General features: G+C 39.7%; 2 protein-coding genes and 1 non-coding gene across 7 annotated transcripts; 2 read left to right on the top strand and 1 right to left on the bottom strand.

The window, feature by feature from the left end:
• Positions 1-180: 180 nt before the first annotated feature.
• Positions 181-8,804, top strand: LOC124312893 (nose resistant to fluoxetine protein 6-like). 2 transcript variants are annotated; one of them, XM_046777439.1, is made up of 13 exons: positions 239-449; positions 638-738; positions 950-1,161; positions 1,365-1,939; positions 2,378-2,858; positions 2,920-3,220; positions 3,291-3,591; positions 3,666-3,700; positions 3,773-3,966; positions 4,028-4,172; positions 4,252-4,447; positions 4,513-4,773; positions 4,833-5,219. In XM_046777439.1, the coding sequence occupies exons 4-13, from the start codon at positions 1,624-1,626 to the stop codon at positions 4,880-4,882; spliced, it is 2,280 nt and encodes a 759-aa protein (XP_046633395.1). In that variant the 5' UTR covers positions 239-449; positions 638-738; positions 950-1,161; positions 1,365-1,623; the 3' UTR covers positions 4,883-5,219. The 2 variants fall into 2 exon arrangements, with proteins under 2 accessions (XP_046633396.1, XP_046633395.1); XM_046777440.1 differs by lacking the exons at positions 4,252-4,447; positions 4,513-4,773; positions 4,833-5,219 and adding exons at positions 8,025-8,223; positions 8,291-8,804 and having other exon boundaries at positions 181-449.
• On the top strand, positions 5,501-15,969 carry LOC124312876 (nose resistant to fluoxetine protein 6-like). Of its 4 annotated transcripts, none has more exons than XM_046777411.1 (13): positions 11,158-11,212; positions 11,281-11,619; positions 11,688-12,355; positions 12,420-12,518; positions 12,879-13,154; positions 13,246-13,759; positions 13,832-14,132; positions 14,210-14,510; positions 14,595-14,629; positions 14,725-14,903; positions 14,998-15,106; positions 15,173-15,371; positions 15,438-15,969. In XM_046777411.1, the coding sequence occupies exons 3-13, from the start codon at positions 12,226-12,228 to the stop codon at positions 15,725-15,727; spliced, it is 2,433 nt and encodes an 810-aa protein (XP_046633367.1). In that variant the 5' UTR covers positions 11,158-11,212; positions 11,281-11,619; positions 11,688-12,225; the 3' UTR covers positions 15,728-15,969. The 4 variants fall into 4 exon arrangements, with proteins under 4 accessions (XP_046633369.1, XP_046633367.1, XP_046633366.1 ...); XM_046777410.1 differs by having other exon boundaries at positions 12,408-12,518; XM_046777412.1 differs by lacking the exons at positions 11,158-11,212; positions 11,281-11,619 and having other exon boundaries at positions 12,288-12,355; positions 12,397-12,518.
• On the bottom strand, positions 9,161-9,292 carry Trnai-uau. The gene is made up of 2 exons: positions 9,255-9,292; positions 9,161-9,196 (listed from the first exon to the last, which is right to left on the bottom strand). It is a non-coding gene; the product is annotated as a tRNA-Ile (tRNA).
• Positions 15,970-16,236: the final 267 nt, after the last annotated feature.

Raw genomic sequence — 16,236 nt, 5'->3', positions numbered from 1 at the left:
TATCTTGTCCGGTGAACGGGAACTCATTGTAACTTTGAGAATAACTTATAGATATTAAAATAATTCTGATCCATTCAGCGGATGTGACATCGGCTGAGAAATCCGTTTTTATCGTTTGAGCAGATTGGATTTGGGTAAGGGGCGATTTGATTTCTATCGATATCTTAATCTGGCTAATCCGCTAATTAGAAGGTTTGTATCGTCTGCTTAGTTTTGTTCTGACAACACGTTGCACATGTTGTGCCGTTGTGGGTTGTGTGTGTAACCAGCCATATATGGCCAGCGGCTCGTACTTTATTATCGAACTCAATAACGTTACACGCGTAACAACAAATATATGACAGCAAATAATAACCACATTACAAAAATGTGGTTGTCGTGTCAACTTTGGTCGCGCCTATCTCGTTATAGAATCCGTTAAAACACACCCCATCCATGCTGTTTAACAGGTAAATATTAAACTAACAATGAAAATAGAATGATTGTGAGAGCTTAAATAGAAGAGTTAACCTGATTCTTAGTTGTGAATGTTAGTTCCTTACTAATGTTACTATAGCACTTATCATGTAAGAAGCCCCTTGTCGATGCATATGTTAGTTTGTTTGCAGCACTGTATAATCCTTTCCTTTATACACAGATTACAGGCCTGAGCCAGCCCTCATAACCACAAGATATTCAAGTTTTGCTTGTGCTGGTGTTGTCCTGTCATCAGCAAGAGTCTCAGTGTCATCGCGTTGGGTAATGATTTTCGTTACTTGGATTAACCTGTGACCTGCTAGATATATTTCAATGATGCTTGACTTTGCTAAAATGCAGTGTATTACATGTAAACCTTAAATTTCTCCTGTTTATTAAAAATTAAGGTTTGCCTACTGTCTCATTTTCAACTTTTTCCTACTTGTTGTTTGTGCAAACATTTTTCATTACCTAATTTTTATTTTTTATTTAGATAAACAGCTTCCCATTTGAATGGAGAAACTACTGATTTCGGTCGATCTTTCTTTCCCCTTCCTTAAATCCTCTCTGTCCACATGTACACCAATGTGAGTGTGGGGGTATTCACGAGTCTGAGGTCCCTTTCCCCTATCCCGCCTGATGGATCCAACTCTTCCGCAGATGGAGCACTTGGTGATGCCTGAACTTATTTACCAGACTCTAAAGGTAGGGAAAATTATATTTCTTCTTCCTTTTTAACTATCTTGGGGTCTTTAAATGTAAATCGTTACATAGTATCGGATTGTGATTCTTCAGAAATCAATTTCGTTGACGTGACATTTCCTTTTTTCATCTAAATCTGCCTATAATTTGAAATATTTACCCTACAAATCTTTGTTAATTCACATTTCTTTCTCGATAAGACACAGCATTACCCAAATAAAGACATGCGCAGTGAAACTATTGCGCAGTACAGGTCTGTACCCCATGACGGATAAGAGATAATTTATTTTTCATAGGATTCCACACATCTCAAAGTATGTTCAAAAAGGCGAGATTGGGACAACCCGAAGCTTGCCAATATGAAAACGCTGTTCGTTCAACCGGGGATATGAGCCTGCGCTTACGAATAATCTTGTAGTAGTAGATTGTCGTCCATCTAAACGTACTGAGCTTTACTTTTTCACTATGAACTGGTTTTGGATGACGGGCCTTTTCCTGCTGCTGGCAGGAGCACAATCCCAACTGTTGATGCATCCTGGGCTGAAAATTGCGCAAAGCAGTGAAAGAAACTGGGAAAAGTTGGTAAACCACAGCCAAGAGCAAGTGAATGACACTGGAGACAATGTCGATTTCATTTCGCTGTTACGGAAAATTGTGTACGCGCTCAAATCTTCTTCGTTCCCCACCGCTGTTGCCAAAAACATTAGCCAACAGTGCCTAGAAGACAGCCAATTCTACGTTCGCAACCTCTACGCCAACCGGAGTCTTTGGGCCTTGCAAAGTAAGTTAAATAGAACGTGATAATTAGGCTTAAAAAATTACTTTAAATTAGGCTAGATATTCTTTTCTTTTTTAACGACATGTTATTTAAAGATCTAAACAGGTATTTCTTTTAAAATGCACCACAATTGTTATTACTATTTTATTTATCTTTTAAAGTGACGAAAGGTTATTGAACCCACTATGTTTCATCTACGTTTGTTTGTTACACTATCACTGTGGCTCTTGCTGATATGTAACGAACGGTGATAGAGAAATGATTTTGGCGCAATATTATAGTTCAAATTGAAACAGTCGAACGCTTTTGATAAGTATGCTATCGGTCATTGCTCTTTAGACTGCCTTTAGGCAAAGCTCAGATTACAGATTAAGCATAATTCTTACTATGCCGGATCAATGTATTAACGTAAACATGATAATTGTCGTGGTTGTGAACTAGTGCAAGAATCTACGGGGGATCTACCGCCGGGGTTATTTGGATCATACAATATTCACGCGGATGGGCTGTTTGACGAATGTCTGGCCGTTCGGGCGCCTGGATTCGATGGACAGTACTGCAGCGTCTTCCTTCAACCAGTGGCAGTCGATCAGTCTGAAATTCTTCCACCGTCAGAATCCACCAGTAATGAAGATCAGGAACGGATTAACTTTATCACCATTTTTCAACTTTTGGGATTATTGGGACCGGATCGGGTCGAGCCAAAAGTATCCACAGCAGATGCTTATACTTACACCTTGCCCAGTATCAGCTTCTGCCTGCCATCAACATGCAGTGCTGCCGACCTGGGCCAAGCGGTCGCCGAGCTCATTGGCAGTTACGTCATCGCAAATTCTTCCATCGTGACCGTGACAGATGAGCAATACTGCTTCAAAGAAAGTTACGATCCTCCTAACATCGACGGTCCTGGAATAACCGTAATGTAATTCAACATAAAAACTGTTAAATATGCTGTAAAAGATTATCTAAATTGCTTTGAACAGAGTGGCGTTTAGTCTTGTCGGTCTGCTGGTTTTGTCGGCGACCGTTCACGAAGCTTGGCGAATGTACCGTGGGACCGACGCCAGCAATCAGGACGGAAAACTTTTGAGCGCTTTGCATTGTTTCTCGGCCCTGAGCAACTGCCGTAAAATCCTGTCGATGAAAGTACCGACCGCAGCAGCTTCTAGAGATAATTTCGGTTGCATTCACGGCCTCCGCTTCTTATCAACTTGCTGGGTCGTCTTGGGACATACATGGAGTTACATCAGTTATAAAACGATGAATCCGAAAGCCGTTTTAATGGTTAGAAAGTTGCATACATTTTATTTTACAACATCTAATTGAATTTTTATTTATTTTGAAAATATTGCAGGACGCTTATGGCTGGGGTATGCAGACGATTGCCAACGCATCCGTTTCCGTTGACACATTTCTATTGATGAGCGGTTTACTTGCGTCGTACCTTTTGTTGCGTGAGCTGGACCGCAACAAAGGCAAATTCCACGTCGGCCTTTACTATTTGCATCGATATCTGAGACTGACGATTGTGTACGCTTTCGTTCTTGGATTTATTGCAACTTTACTAACCTACGTCGGTACCGGTCCAAATTGGTACTCCGTGAATCTTTATTCAAACGCTTGTCGTATCGCTTGGTGGAGACAATTTCTCTACAGTAAGTTTTCAATATTTTAAACTGCTGAAACTTTTTTCTAATTTGAATTAATTTGTGCCAATTAATTTTGACAGTTAATAATCTGTTTCCTTTTGACCTTTATTACTCGGTAAGAATTTCATTAAATCCAAATATTCATTTATTGTGATGTCATCTAATTGTTTTCAATTATTCACGACAGTGTATGAACCCTACATGGTACATTGCGGTTGATATGCAATTGTTCATCGTATCTCCTCTCTTCATTTATCCGCTTTGGCGATCGAGGAAATGGGGACTTGCCTGGCTGGCCGCTGTTGTACTCGCCTGTCACGCGTTCATTTTTTACCTCTACGTCAGAGATGACCTGCCTCCTAATTATGTGGCCACACGACCGTACATAAGAAAAACGCAAAACTAAATTTACGAAACTTTCATTTTGTTTTCTCTGTGACAGGGATAGCAATGAATACGAAAGAGTATATAGCTACTTCAATTACTACTACTATAAACCCTGGACAAGAGCACCACCTTATCTGGTTGGCATCTGGGCAGGATGGTTCTTGCACATCACTAAAAATTCTCCTAGTCGGCTGTCGAAAGTATAATTTTCAACCTCACCATTTCATCCAGTATATTTCTTGACATAATTACATCAAAATAACCATTTTCGTAAAACAGATTTCGGTGACCTTGGGATGGATGTTATCTACAGCTGTCGCTCTGGCCATCGTCTACGGTCTGTCGCCGTACGTCAATCAGTCAACAGTGCCCGAGATTAGTTTTGCTGTCAAAATTTCTTACGGACCCTTGCACCGAACGGCCTGGGCTTGTGTCATAGCCTGGATCATCTTCGCGTGCTCACGTGGCTATGGAGGTTTATCATCTTTTATCGTGTCACTATTAATTCAAATATTTGGCATAAGATTATCTTTAACGCAGGTATCGTTAACCATGTACTTTCATGGAAGGGTTTCCTACCACTTGGCCGGTTGACTTATTGCGTCTTCCTCATCCATTATGACTATTTGAACGTGTTCTACTCCGCCATGCGGAAGCAGTATTACTACACCATATTCGGACAGATTTCAATTTACTTTGGCGTCCTTGTCGTCGTTTTTGGACTGGCATTTGTGATTTCCGTCACGTTAGAAGCATCTTTTCTCAACTTGGAGAAGCTTATCTTCTCGTCCAAACCCAAAGGTAAAAAGCCTACGACTTATGTTATTTACGTGTATACTTATAACATGCTGATTTTAAAGATAATAATCCACGGGAAGAAAACTTGGCTGAAGAGAAAAGGAAATGTTGAACATGCCATCGACGTATGTAGTTTTCAGAATTATTTGGGGGAATTAATTGCGTAAATGGTTGTTGGGTTTTGTTGACAAGGGAGAAAAAGATTCAAAGATCAACTTTCCAATAGTAAAAAACATGTTAAGTCCACAAACATCTGCATCATCTTTTCTCATATTGAACTTTGTTAACATTCTGATATCCGCCTACGAACGTAATCAGTAGCAATAGACACAGACTTTTTTAAAATATTGTTGTGTACATCCGCGTCACATTTACGTGCATCGTGGGGTTGGTGTGATAGATGGACAATTGGACGGTCTGATAACAGGTTTTAAAAATATGAGGTCATATTTTCTTTATTATTTAAAAAATAAAAGAACTGTAAAAACCAGCGGTCCGTTTGAAATTGATATGGAAATATTTTTCCCGTCTGGTTACTGATTACGTACCGCCCCCACCGTCCTTGTCCCTAGATGCACTAAGATGTTCTTCCTTTAACTATAGAAATTAAGTTTCGGTTGAAAATATGGTAATTGAATTGAAATTTTCTTGATGATAAGCCGAGTTTCAAATCGGGGTAAGTGGGGGAATCAAAGTAAAATTCAGATCGTTCATTTATCGATAGAAAACTGTTTGTTTTCGATTTTCAATCATTGCGCAGTCCACCAACAATTAGGCTAGATATTGATTTCGAAAGATAATAAAGTTCCAACCTCCAAAGAGACAGCAAACAACCTTCCGAGATTGATTATGTATATCTACATAAACACCGTGTGGCTGCATGAATGTTAGTCGTCGTCGAGTTTTGCTCAACGACCCGAAGCAGTTTACTCATCACTATGAGTACATTGTACACTGTTAGTTTTCTCCTGTTAATATCAGGAAGGCAGTCTCATCAATTCTTTGATCAAGGATCCACCATTTCACCAGACAGCGAACGTCAGACCTCGGAGAATTGGTGGAATGTCATCAACGAACAGCTAGAGGAAAATGGGAAACGTTTCCATTTGATATCCTTAATTAAGAGAATTTTTATAGCGCTGGAATCTTCTTCATTCCCCACCGCTGTTGCCAAAAACATCAATCAAAAGTGCAAAGAAGATAGCCAGCTGTACGTCCGCAGCCTTTACAGCAACAGGACTCTGTGGGCTTTGCAAAGTAAGTTAAAACAATATCGTGAATAAATTAACTGCAGCTCATTCATATAAAGGTTGTTTTTTTAACAATCATCGTAGTGCAAGAGTCAACGGCTAAACTGCCCCCGGGAATGTTTGTTGATGGCACGGAAAATATTCAAGCAGACGGACTGTTCGATGAATGTCTGGCCGTTCGGGCTCCTGAATTCGATGGGCAGTACTGTACCGTTTTCTTTACGTCAGCAGTCGTCAATCAATCGGAAATTCTTCCGCCAGATAAATCCTCACTCCATCTCCAATCCCACGGAGAACGGGCTCTGATCGACAACTTTGTCACCGTTTTTCAGCTCTTGGGATTATTGGTATCGGATCGAATCGAACCTAAAGTGGCCGAGGCAGATGCCAAAATTGGCAATTACCCATCCATCCACCCCAGCACCGCATTCTGTCTGCCATCGTCTTGCAATGCCGCCGACCTCGGCCAAGCGGTTGCTGAACTCGCTGGAAGTTACGTGATAGCCAATCATTCTATCGTGACGATTACCGACGAGCGATATTGCTTCAAAGCCAATAGTGTTCCACCTTCTTTCGATAGTGTCACCATTATCGTCATGTAATATCAAATTTAACAAATAATTTTAATTGACATTGTATAATAACGAATTTCAAATTTTGTTTCAACAGAGAGGCGTTCAGTCTTGTTGGTCTTTTAGTTTTAATGGCGACCGTTCACGAAGCCTGGCGAATGTACCGCGGGACCGATTTCGATGCCAAAAAGGACGGCAAACTCTTGAGGGCGTTGCATTGCTTTTCCGTCTTACACAACGGCCGTAAAATCCTGTCGATGAAAGTGACAGCTTCGTCTTCGGACGATCATTTTGGTTGCATTCCAGGCATCCGCTTCTTTTCAACTTGCTGGGTTGTCATGGGAAACACTTTTTACGTTGTTTCCAATAGGGTTATGAACAAGAATGCTCTAGTTGATGTGAGTTTAACAAATTAAATATTTTTTCATCATCTATAAATAACGAATTTGATTCATATCGCTTTTCAGAAATTCAAAGCAATTGGTATTCAATCTACTGTAAATATCTCTATCTTTAATGACCATTTCTTCTTGATTGGCGGTTTGCTGACAACGTTCCAATTGTGCAGGGAGCTTGACAGTCACAAGGGCAGATTCAACGTCGGCCTTTATTATTTGCACCGATATCTGAGACTGACGATTGTGTACGCTTTCGTTCTTGGATTTATTGCAACTTTAATTGTCTATGTCGCCACCGGACCCAATTGGTACACCGTGCATTTTTATTCAAACGCTTGTCGCCTCGCCTGGTGGAGACAGTTTCTCTACAGTCAGTTCCAAGCTCATTTTTTAAATATCTTAATTCTCTAATCTGATTTTTAATTTCTATGATCATACGAAATGATTCGGACAGTTAACAATTTATTTCCTGTGGATCCCAATTATGTGGTATGTTAAGAAGATTCATATACTATGCAAAAGGCTTCTTTCTCAAAAGATTCGGTAATTATTTTTTTTTTTGGATGGCGCAGTGCATGAGACAATCGTGGTTCCTGGCGGTTTACATGCAGCTCTTAATCGTTTCTCCACTTCTCATTTATCCGCTTTGGCGATGGAAAAAATTGGGACTTGCTTTGTTGGCCTCCGTTGCAATTGGCTGTTACACCACAATCATTTGGGTTTACGCTGAGAAAAATACCGAAACCCACATGTAATTAATTCCTTTAAAAAAATCATGTCCATAATAATTTAATGACATATTTATTTATTTTTTAAAATCTTATTTTCGTGACGAAACTTGAACCGACCATAAAGTAATGACTATCGCTACAAACCATGGATTAGAGCACCTCCCTACCTGGTTGGAATCTTGTCAGGTTGGCTCTTGCACATAACAAAAAATTCTCCCATTCGACCGCCGAAAGTAATTTTTTTTTCATTAACATGTTTTTCACGATCAATTATCACCGTCAAATTCATTTGCGTTCATTTAGCTTTTTGTGGCTATGGGATGGGCAGTGTCCATAGCCGTTGGTGCGGCAGTTATTCATGGCCTGGAGCCTAATGTTGTCGTTCCATCGGGAATCAGCGAGTTTAGTTATGATTTTTTGATGATTTACGGTCCTCTGCATCGGACCGCTTGGGCTTGTGTCATGGCTTGGATCATCATCGCTTGTTCTCGGGGCTATGGAGGTATTGTATTGCTCAATCGTCAATCAGTTCAGAGTTTTTAATGTGATTCTATTTGACGTCCATGCAGGTTTCCTTAACCGGCTCTTATCATGGAAAGGTTTCTTACCACTTAGCCGGTTGACTTATTGCGTGTACCTGATCCATTGGGACTTTCTCAACGTGTATTACGCCGCTGTGCGGAAGCGTTATTATTATAGGTTGTACGAACAGTTCGTCATTCTTTTTGGTATCTTCTTAGTCATGTTTGCACTTGCGTTTGCGATATCCGCTTCAATTGAAGTATCTTTCCTACGTTTGGAGAAACTCATTTTCTCTTCCAAACCCAAAAGGAATTCAGTGCCCGAAACAAACGATTAACACACGCGTCACAGCCTAAAGGAAGTTTATCCTTCCAAACTCTTAGATTATTAAATCAAGGTTCGTCATTACTCTATAGCGGAGCACACACCTTTATGGGGATGGGATGGTTTATGTGGAGTTGAAAAACCATCGCTTTTTAGTCAAAATTTAATTTCAATTATGCGTCAATATTGGAATCAAAAGCACACCCTCATTGAATTTAAATAAACCATTCTATTTTGTTCTTCTTGTTCTTACTTAACCTTAATTTCATGAGACATAGCCATGTTGATTAGGGCGTTAGCTACCAATGTTGAAATGAAAGTTTGAAAGATCGAGTCTGGCTGACGGCTGACGGCTGAAGGAAAATTGCACATGATGAAACGATACTCTCAACTCACGACGGTCTTCTGAAATTCAATGACGTTAAAGGGTATTAGTTCTGAAGCACAACATGTATTTGTCGTAGTGTTCACATACAATTTTGTTAAATAGTTAATAACTAATGGGACTGGGACAAGCACCGTTGCTCATATCTTGCTATTAGGTTAATATACATGGTTAACTTTCAGCCAAATCAAATAACAGTTAAATTAAATTCTCCAGGCGAGGCTCGAACTCGCGACCTCAGCATTTCTTTAATTTCTGTAATCATCGAATGGTGATTAATTGGATATGCGTGACTACTGACATATAAGTACCATGCGCTAACCAACTGCGCCACTGGAGACATGAATTCGAGCACGTATTGTAGTAAATATGACCGCAGTAAGAAGAATGCCATTCAGAATCATGCCTTGTTCTGAATGTTCTGTGCACTATATAAACAGTAAAAATAGTTAAAGACTCAACACCCGGCAAATAAACGCCCTATTAGCCTTCAAATGGAAAATCTCCCAGGGATTTTTAAAAGCAAGTCGCTCCTAGAGCAAAATTCGATCGTGAACGAGTACAAATGATTAAGTGTAGATGGAATTCAGATTTTGCTCGATATATGAAAAGAATTATGAAATAATAAACTTGATCAATTTTTTTAAAATTATTAATCCAAGTTTTTATATAATTATTTATTCCAGATATTCATTTTTGAAAAAAAAATTTGCGTTGCGGCGGCGCGTTGACGTGGATATCCTTAAACTGGCAACATTGTACATTGGCTCTCAGTCACAATTTCTCACGAAAGTTCGTCTGTGTAATTAGTGTTTTCGTGATCTTTGACAGAAGAAGCACATGTTAAAAGGAAATTGTAATAAGCGTTTGACAAAGTAGTTGTAAAGTTTTCTTTGATTTTTCAATCAACCAATTGTCAATGTTTTATCCACTGGTGCCACTGCCCGTCTCTTACAAGTTGTTGAATAAAAAGCAGTCAAATCAAGATGTCTTAACCGCCGCAAGATTCTCGAATTACATTTGTGCAAGAAGCATTAAAGAAGTGAGCCATGTATTGTTTAACTTGTGCTTGGATTTCTAAATCTTTTTGTGATGAATATGAGACTGTTTTTCTGTGTATAATTAGTGTTTCTTTATTTACAGAATCACTTGACTGTATTGCAACAAAAAGATAGCATCTGGACCTTAAATGTTACTGTGTGGCTGTTGAAGTTGCCTGTAATTGTGAAGCACCTCCGAAAGTGAATTGAGTATTCAATGTGAGTTACTCCAGTTACTCCATGTTTCTTTTTTCTTTTGCCTCAAATTGCAGGAATTCCAATCTACATATGTTGATCAACATTAAATGTATCTCCTCATTGAACAGCAAAGTAATGTTTGCTATAAATAGCTACCCAGTGAGAAGAATGTCTACTGTGGACAGGCAGCCTAATTCTTTTCTACTTGTTCCAGGACAATACAACTACAGTTAACATTTACAACTCTTAATTGTTATAAATTTTAACACAGTCTCTAGATGTGAAGTGGAATTTCGACACTGCAAACTCTTCTTCTTCTATCCATTTTTTCCCTTTTTGGCTTGTCCTCCGTGTACATTCTTCGTTTTACTCCTTCCATCTGTGATTATTTGATTGACGCATCCATACCAAGACTGTTTCAGAATTTACGGATATTTGGACGTCAACTGAAGGTATGTTGTGGTTTCCTCTTTTGTTATTTTTTAGTACTGGGGTAGCCTGTAGCCATAAGACATGAATAAGACTGGCTAAAATGGTGGAACAATAAAAAAATAGTTCGAACTTCTTTAAGATATTTTCTGAGAACCGTTAATTCTTTTTCATTAAAATGTTTTTTTGTTCTCCATTTTTATTCTTTTCATTTTAACATTCCATAAGGGCGTACCTTTTGCCTTACTTTACCATGGGCGACCTTTTGCCACTCATTAATTAGTAACTTCCATTTTTGTGGAAACGTTTCAAATGTCGCCCTCCACGTGAAACTTTTCTGTCAATTTTTTTCCCCAGTTTATTTCTTCTTCCTTGAAATGCCATACATTAAAATTACAATAATGTTAGCACATTGTATATGCTGATGACCAATCATCGATTGTGTTGACGAATTTGATAGTAGAAAAAAAGGTATTGCTTTTTCGTTTGATTGAAGCCATTTTCAATTCCGGAGGCAACAGCAAAAAAGGACGTAAACGTCACCTCAGACTGAAAATTCTGCCATTATCAGGGAGAAGATGGAAAATCATAAGGTCAGAATAAATTCTTCTCCTTGTTTTTATATAAATTCTAATCGATCGATTTTTATTATATCGTGCAGAAAATTAAGGATCACGTTTCAGAATTGAACGCGGACCGATTGAGCATCCTGAAATAAGCCATGCATTAAGCAAAACATTTTTTTTTTAAGACTCACACTCTGATCTTTCCATCTGGCTGGATAAGAGAGAGGAAGCGTTGGCAAATGCGGATGATCCAGCCATTCACCTCAAACCGATCGATCGTCAACAGGAAGTCAACAAACTTGTCATGTCAGAAGCTGCCGAGTACAAAAAAAACTTTTGAAAAAAACTGAACAAGACAGGCAGCACTCTAGCCAAGCTACGTCTTGAGGAAGAAGGCGCTAAGTCCACAATATCATCGAATTGCACAACGCCCGGTAAAATTTTGTCAGTGGGTTGATTTTTATTAATCATTAATCACAGTTATGTTTTTATGATTACATAGGTATGCTGCTTTGCGATCAGGTGTTTGCAGAGACGAGTCAATTCTCTGACAAACTGAACGGCATGCTCACCACTTTGACTAATGCTTTCGAACAAGTGCAATCGGCTGAGCCCATCTCTGCCCACTCTGATAAGATCCAGGAAGAGATGCAAGAAAAGGAATCTATTGTTGAAGACTTTAACAAGAGCCGAACCGACGAAACAAATTCAAGAGATGGATTCCGCCTGGGATTACGTCACGACATTGTGTATTCAACGAGAGGATAACCGCAGCAATGTCATGGAAAGGTCCATGGAATACCCTGATATCCTTACGTGTGTTCATCAAGTGGCTGACCAATGCCGAAAAAACTTAAAGCGGTTTCAAACCCGTCTCCCGCGCCATGGAGACTTTTGTCTCTCTGATCATCACAATTGCCTCCAATGGGATTTTCGCTTCAGAAGATGGTGATCGTCAGCCTCAATAAGAATGGGACCCACTCAAAGTACTTCATCCAGAAGGATGTGATCCTTATCAAGAACATCCTCATAAGTGTTCAATGTCGCTTGGAGCGTGTCCTATCAAGATCTACCGAACGAACAAGGAGACTGACCACGCCTACAAAGGGACGAAAGAGTATCACGACTCGTGGCACGAACTGTATTCTTGGTTAGAGGAAGCTGAAAAAGGTATTGTCAATATTGAATTATACCCACCTTACCTAAACTAGTTATTTCGAAGGCACCTCTCAAGGAATGACGAGCCCCAACAGCTCCTTATCTGGTCAGCTTGGAAGCCGCCAAACAATCTTCTCGCCCCTTCATATATCTTTAACACCATTTCTTACAACTGGTGGGTTGATTTCTAAATTCTAAGGTCCGTTTGTTAGTTACTGCTGCATACTTTAAAATTAAAGATCGTTCCTTTATCGATAGAAAACAATATGTTTTATATTTCAATCATTGTTCAGTCCACTATCAATATTGAGCTGAATATAGATTTCGAAAGATAATAAAGTTCTAAACTCCAGAGAGACAGTAAACAACCTTCTGAGATTGATAAGGTATGCGGAAAATACATGCATAAACACCGTGTTGCTGCGTGAATGTTGGAAGTCGTCATTTGAGTTTTGCTCAAATTCCCGACCCCCGAGCAGTTTACTCATCACGATGAGTACATTGTACACTGTTAGTTTTCTCCTGTTAATATCAGGAAGGCAGTCTCATCAATTCTTTGATCAAGGATCCACCATTTCACCAGACAGCGAACGTCAGACCTCGGAGAATTGGTGGAATGTCATCAACGAACAGCTAGAGGAAAATGGGAAACGTTTCCATTTGATATCCTTAATTAAGAGAATTTTTATAGCGCTGGAATCTTCTTCATTCCCCACCGCTGTTGCCAAAAACATCAATCAAAAGTGCAAAGAAGATAGCCAGCTGTACGTGCGCAGCCTTTACAGCAACAGGACTCTGTGGGCTTTGCAAAGTAAGTTAAAACAATATCGTGAATAAATTAACTGCAGCCCATTCATATCGACGAATTATTTAACCGTAAATGTTTTTGAAATAATTATTAGTGCAAGAGTCAACGGCAAAACTACCCCCGGGAATATTTGTGGATGGCACGCCAAATATTCAAGCAGATGGGCTGTTCGATGAATGTCTAGCCGTTCGGGCTCCTGAATTCGACGGGCAGTACTGTACCGTCTTCTTTAGGTCAGCAGTCGTCAATCAATCGGAAATTCTTCCTCCAGATGAATCCTTACTCCATCTCCAATCCCACGGAGAACGGGCTCTGATCGACAACTTTGTCACCGTTTTTCAGCTCTTGGGATTATTGGTGTCGGATCGAATCGAACCTAAAGTGGCCGAGGCAGATGCCAAAATTGCCAGTTACCCACACCTCAACCCCAGCACCGCATTCTGTCTGCCATCGTCTTGCAGTGCCGCCGACCTCGGCCAAGCGGTTGCTGAACTCGCTGGAAGTTACGTGATAGCCAATCATTCTATCGTGACGATTACCGACGAGCGATATTGCTTCAAAGCCAATAATGTTCCACCTTCTTTCGATAGTGTCACCATTATCGTCATGTAATATCAAATTTGAAAACAAATTAAATTAACAAGGCATAATAATGAATTTTGAAAATTTTGTTTCAACAGCGAGGCGTTCAGTCTTGTTGGTCTTTTAGTTGTAATGGCGACTGTTCACGAAGCCTGGCGAATGTACCGCGGGACCGATTTCGATGCCAAACAGGATGGCAAACTCTTGAGAGCGTTGCACTGCTTTTCCGTCTTACACAACGGCCGTAAAATCCTGTCGATGAAGAGGACAGCTTCGTCTTCTGACGATCATTTTGGTTGCATTCCAGGCATCCGCTTCTTCTCAACTTGCTGGGTCGTCTTGGGAAACACTGCTTATATTGTTTCCGATAGGGTTATGAACAGAACTGCTATGGTTTATGTGAGTTTCCACAAATTTAACAAATTAAATATTTTTTCCTTTGCTAAAAGAATAATTTGATTCATATCGCTTTTCAGACAGCCTTACAAATTGGTATTCCAACCGCCGCCAATTTGTCAATTTTTATCGACCATTTCTTCTTGATTGGCGGTTTGCTCACATCGTCCCAATTGCTCCGGGAGCTGGACCGTCACAAGGGCAGATTCAACGTCGGCCTTTATTATTTGCATCGATATCTTAGACTGACGATTGTTTACGCTTTCGTTCTTGGATTTATTGCAACTTTAATTGTCTATGTCGCCACCGGACCCAATTGGTACACCGTGGATTTTTATTCAAACGCTTGTCGCCTCGCCTGGTGGAGACAGTTTCTCTACAGTCAGTTCCAAGCTCATTTTTTAAATATCTTAATTCTCTAATCTGATTTTTAATTTCTATGATCATACGAAATGATTCGGACAGTTAACAATTTATTTCCTGTGGATCCCAATTATGTGGTATGTTAAGAAGATTCATTTATACTATGCACGACTATGCAAATTGCTTGGACTAAAGAGATTATGTAATTATTTTTCAACGTGTGGGATGGTAGTGCATGCGACAAACTTGGTTCCTGGCGGTCTTCATGCAACTCCTAATCGTATCTCCACTTCTCATTTATCCGCTTTGGCGATGGAGGAAATTGGGACTTGCGTGGTTGAGCTCCGTTGCAATTGGCTGTTACACCACGATCTTTTGGGTTTACGCAGAGAAAAATACAGAAACCCAGCTGTAATTATTCCTTTGAAAAAATCAAGTCCATCATAATCTACTGACAAATATTTTTTTATGTATTTTTTTGGCGAAACTTAAACCGACCATATAGTAATGACTATCGTCACAAACCGTGGATTAGAGCACCTACTTACCTGGTTGGAATACTGTCAGGTTGGATCTTGCACATCACAAAATGTTCTCCCATTCGACCATCGAAGGTAAAATATATATTTTTTTTCATTGTCGATATATTATCACCGTAAAATTCATTTGCGTTCATTTAGCTTTTTGTGGCTATGGGATGGGTAGTGTCCATAGCCGTTGGTGCTGCCGTTATTCACGGTATGAAGCCCAATGTTGTCGTTCCATCGGGAATCAACGAGATTAGTTCTGATCTTTTGATGGTGTTCGGTCCTCTGCATCGGACCGCTTGGGCTTGTGTCATGGCTTGGATCATCATCGCTTGTTCCCGGGGCTTTGGCGGTATTATTTGTCCAATCGTCAATTAGTTTAGAGTTTTTAACGTGATTCTATTTGACGTCCATGCAGGTTTCCTTAACCGGCTCTTATCATGGAAAGGTTTCTTACCACTTAGCCGGTTGACTTATTGCGTGTACCTGATCCATTGGGACTTTCTCAACGTGTATTACTCCGCTGTGCGGAAACGTTATTATTTTAGGTTGTACGAACAGTTCATCATTCTATTCGGTATCTTCTTCGTCATTTATGCACTTGCGTTTGCGATATCCGCTTCAATTGAAGTATCTTTCCTACGTTTGGAGAAACTCATTTTCTCTTCCAAACCCAAAAGGAATTCACTGCCGATAACAAACGATTGACACGCGCGTCACAGCCTAAGGATATGCAAAACTTAAGTCTTAGCTATAGTCTTAGAGTAATAAAACAAGGTTCATTTTTCCTACTTTATAGCGGTACACAGACATTTATTGGTAATCGATGGGAAATGGTTGTTTATGGTGATCGAATCGATGGTGATTGTGGAGTTTATGCGTCAATATTGGAATCTAAGCACATCCTCGACATCAAACGTACTACTTGAATAAATAATGTTTACACACAATTGTGGTCTTCATAAATCTAACTTGAAACCTCTGACGTATAGATTCATTTCAGGAAAAATAGTTCACATGAATTACTGACGCTTATTATAATAATAGGGCCATAGGGGCAAGGTTTTGTTGATTAGTTCACAACTAATGGGACTGGATCAAACACGATAAAAAATCTTTGCTCATGTCTTGATATTAGGTTAATATATAAGAATAGCTTTCAGCCTAATCCAGAATTCAAATTCTGGTGGGTAAAGCGTTTTTGTGTGGGTAAAGCA

This window comes from Daphnia pulicaria, chromosome 9, assembly GCF_021234035.1.
Source record: "Daphnia pulicaria isolate SC F1-1A chromosome 9, SC_F0-13Bv2, whole genome shotgun sequence".
Lineage (NCBI taxonomy): Eukaryota > Metazoa > Arthropoda > Branchiopoda > Diplostraca > Daphniidae > Daphnia > Daphnia pulicaria.
This window is presented reverse-complemented; position numbering and strand designations above follow the sequence as displayed.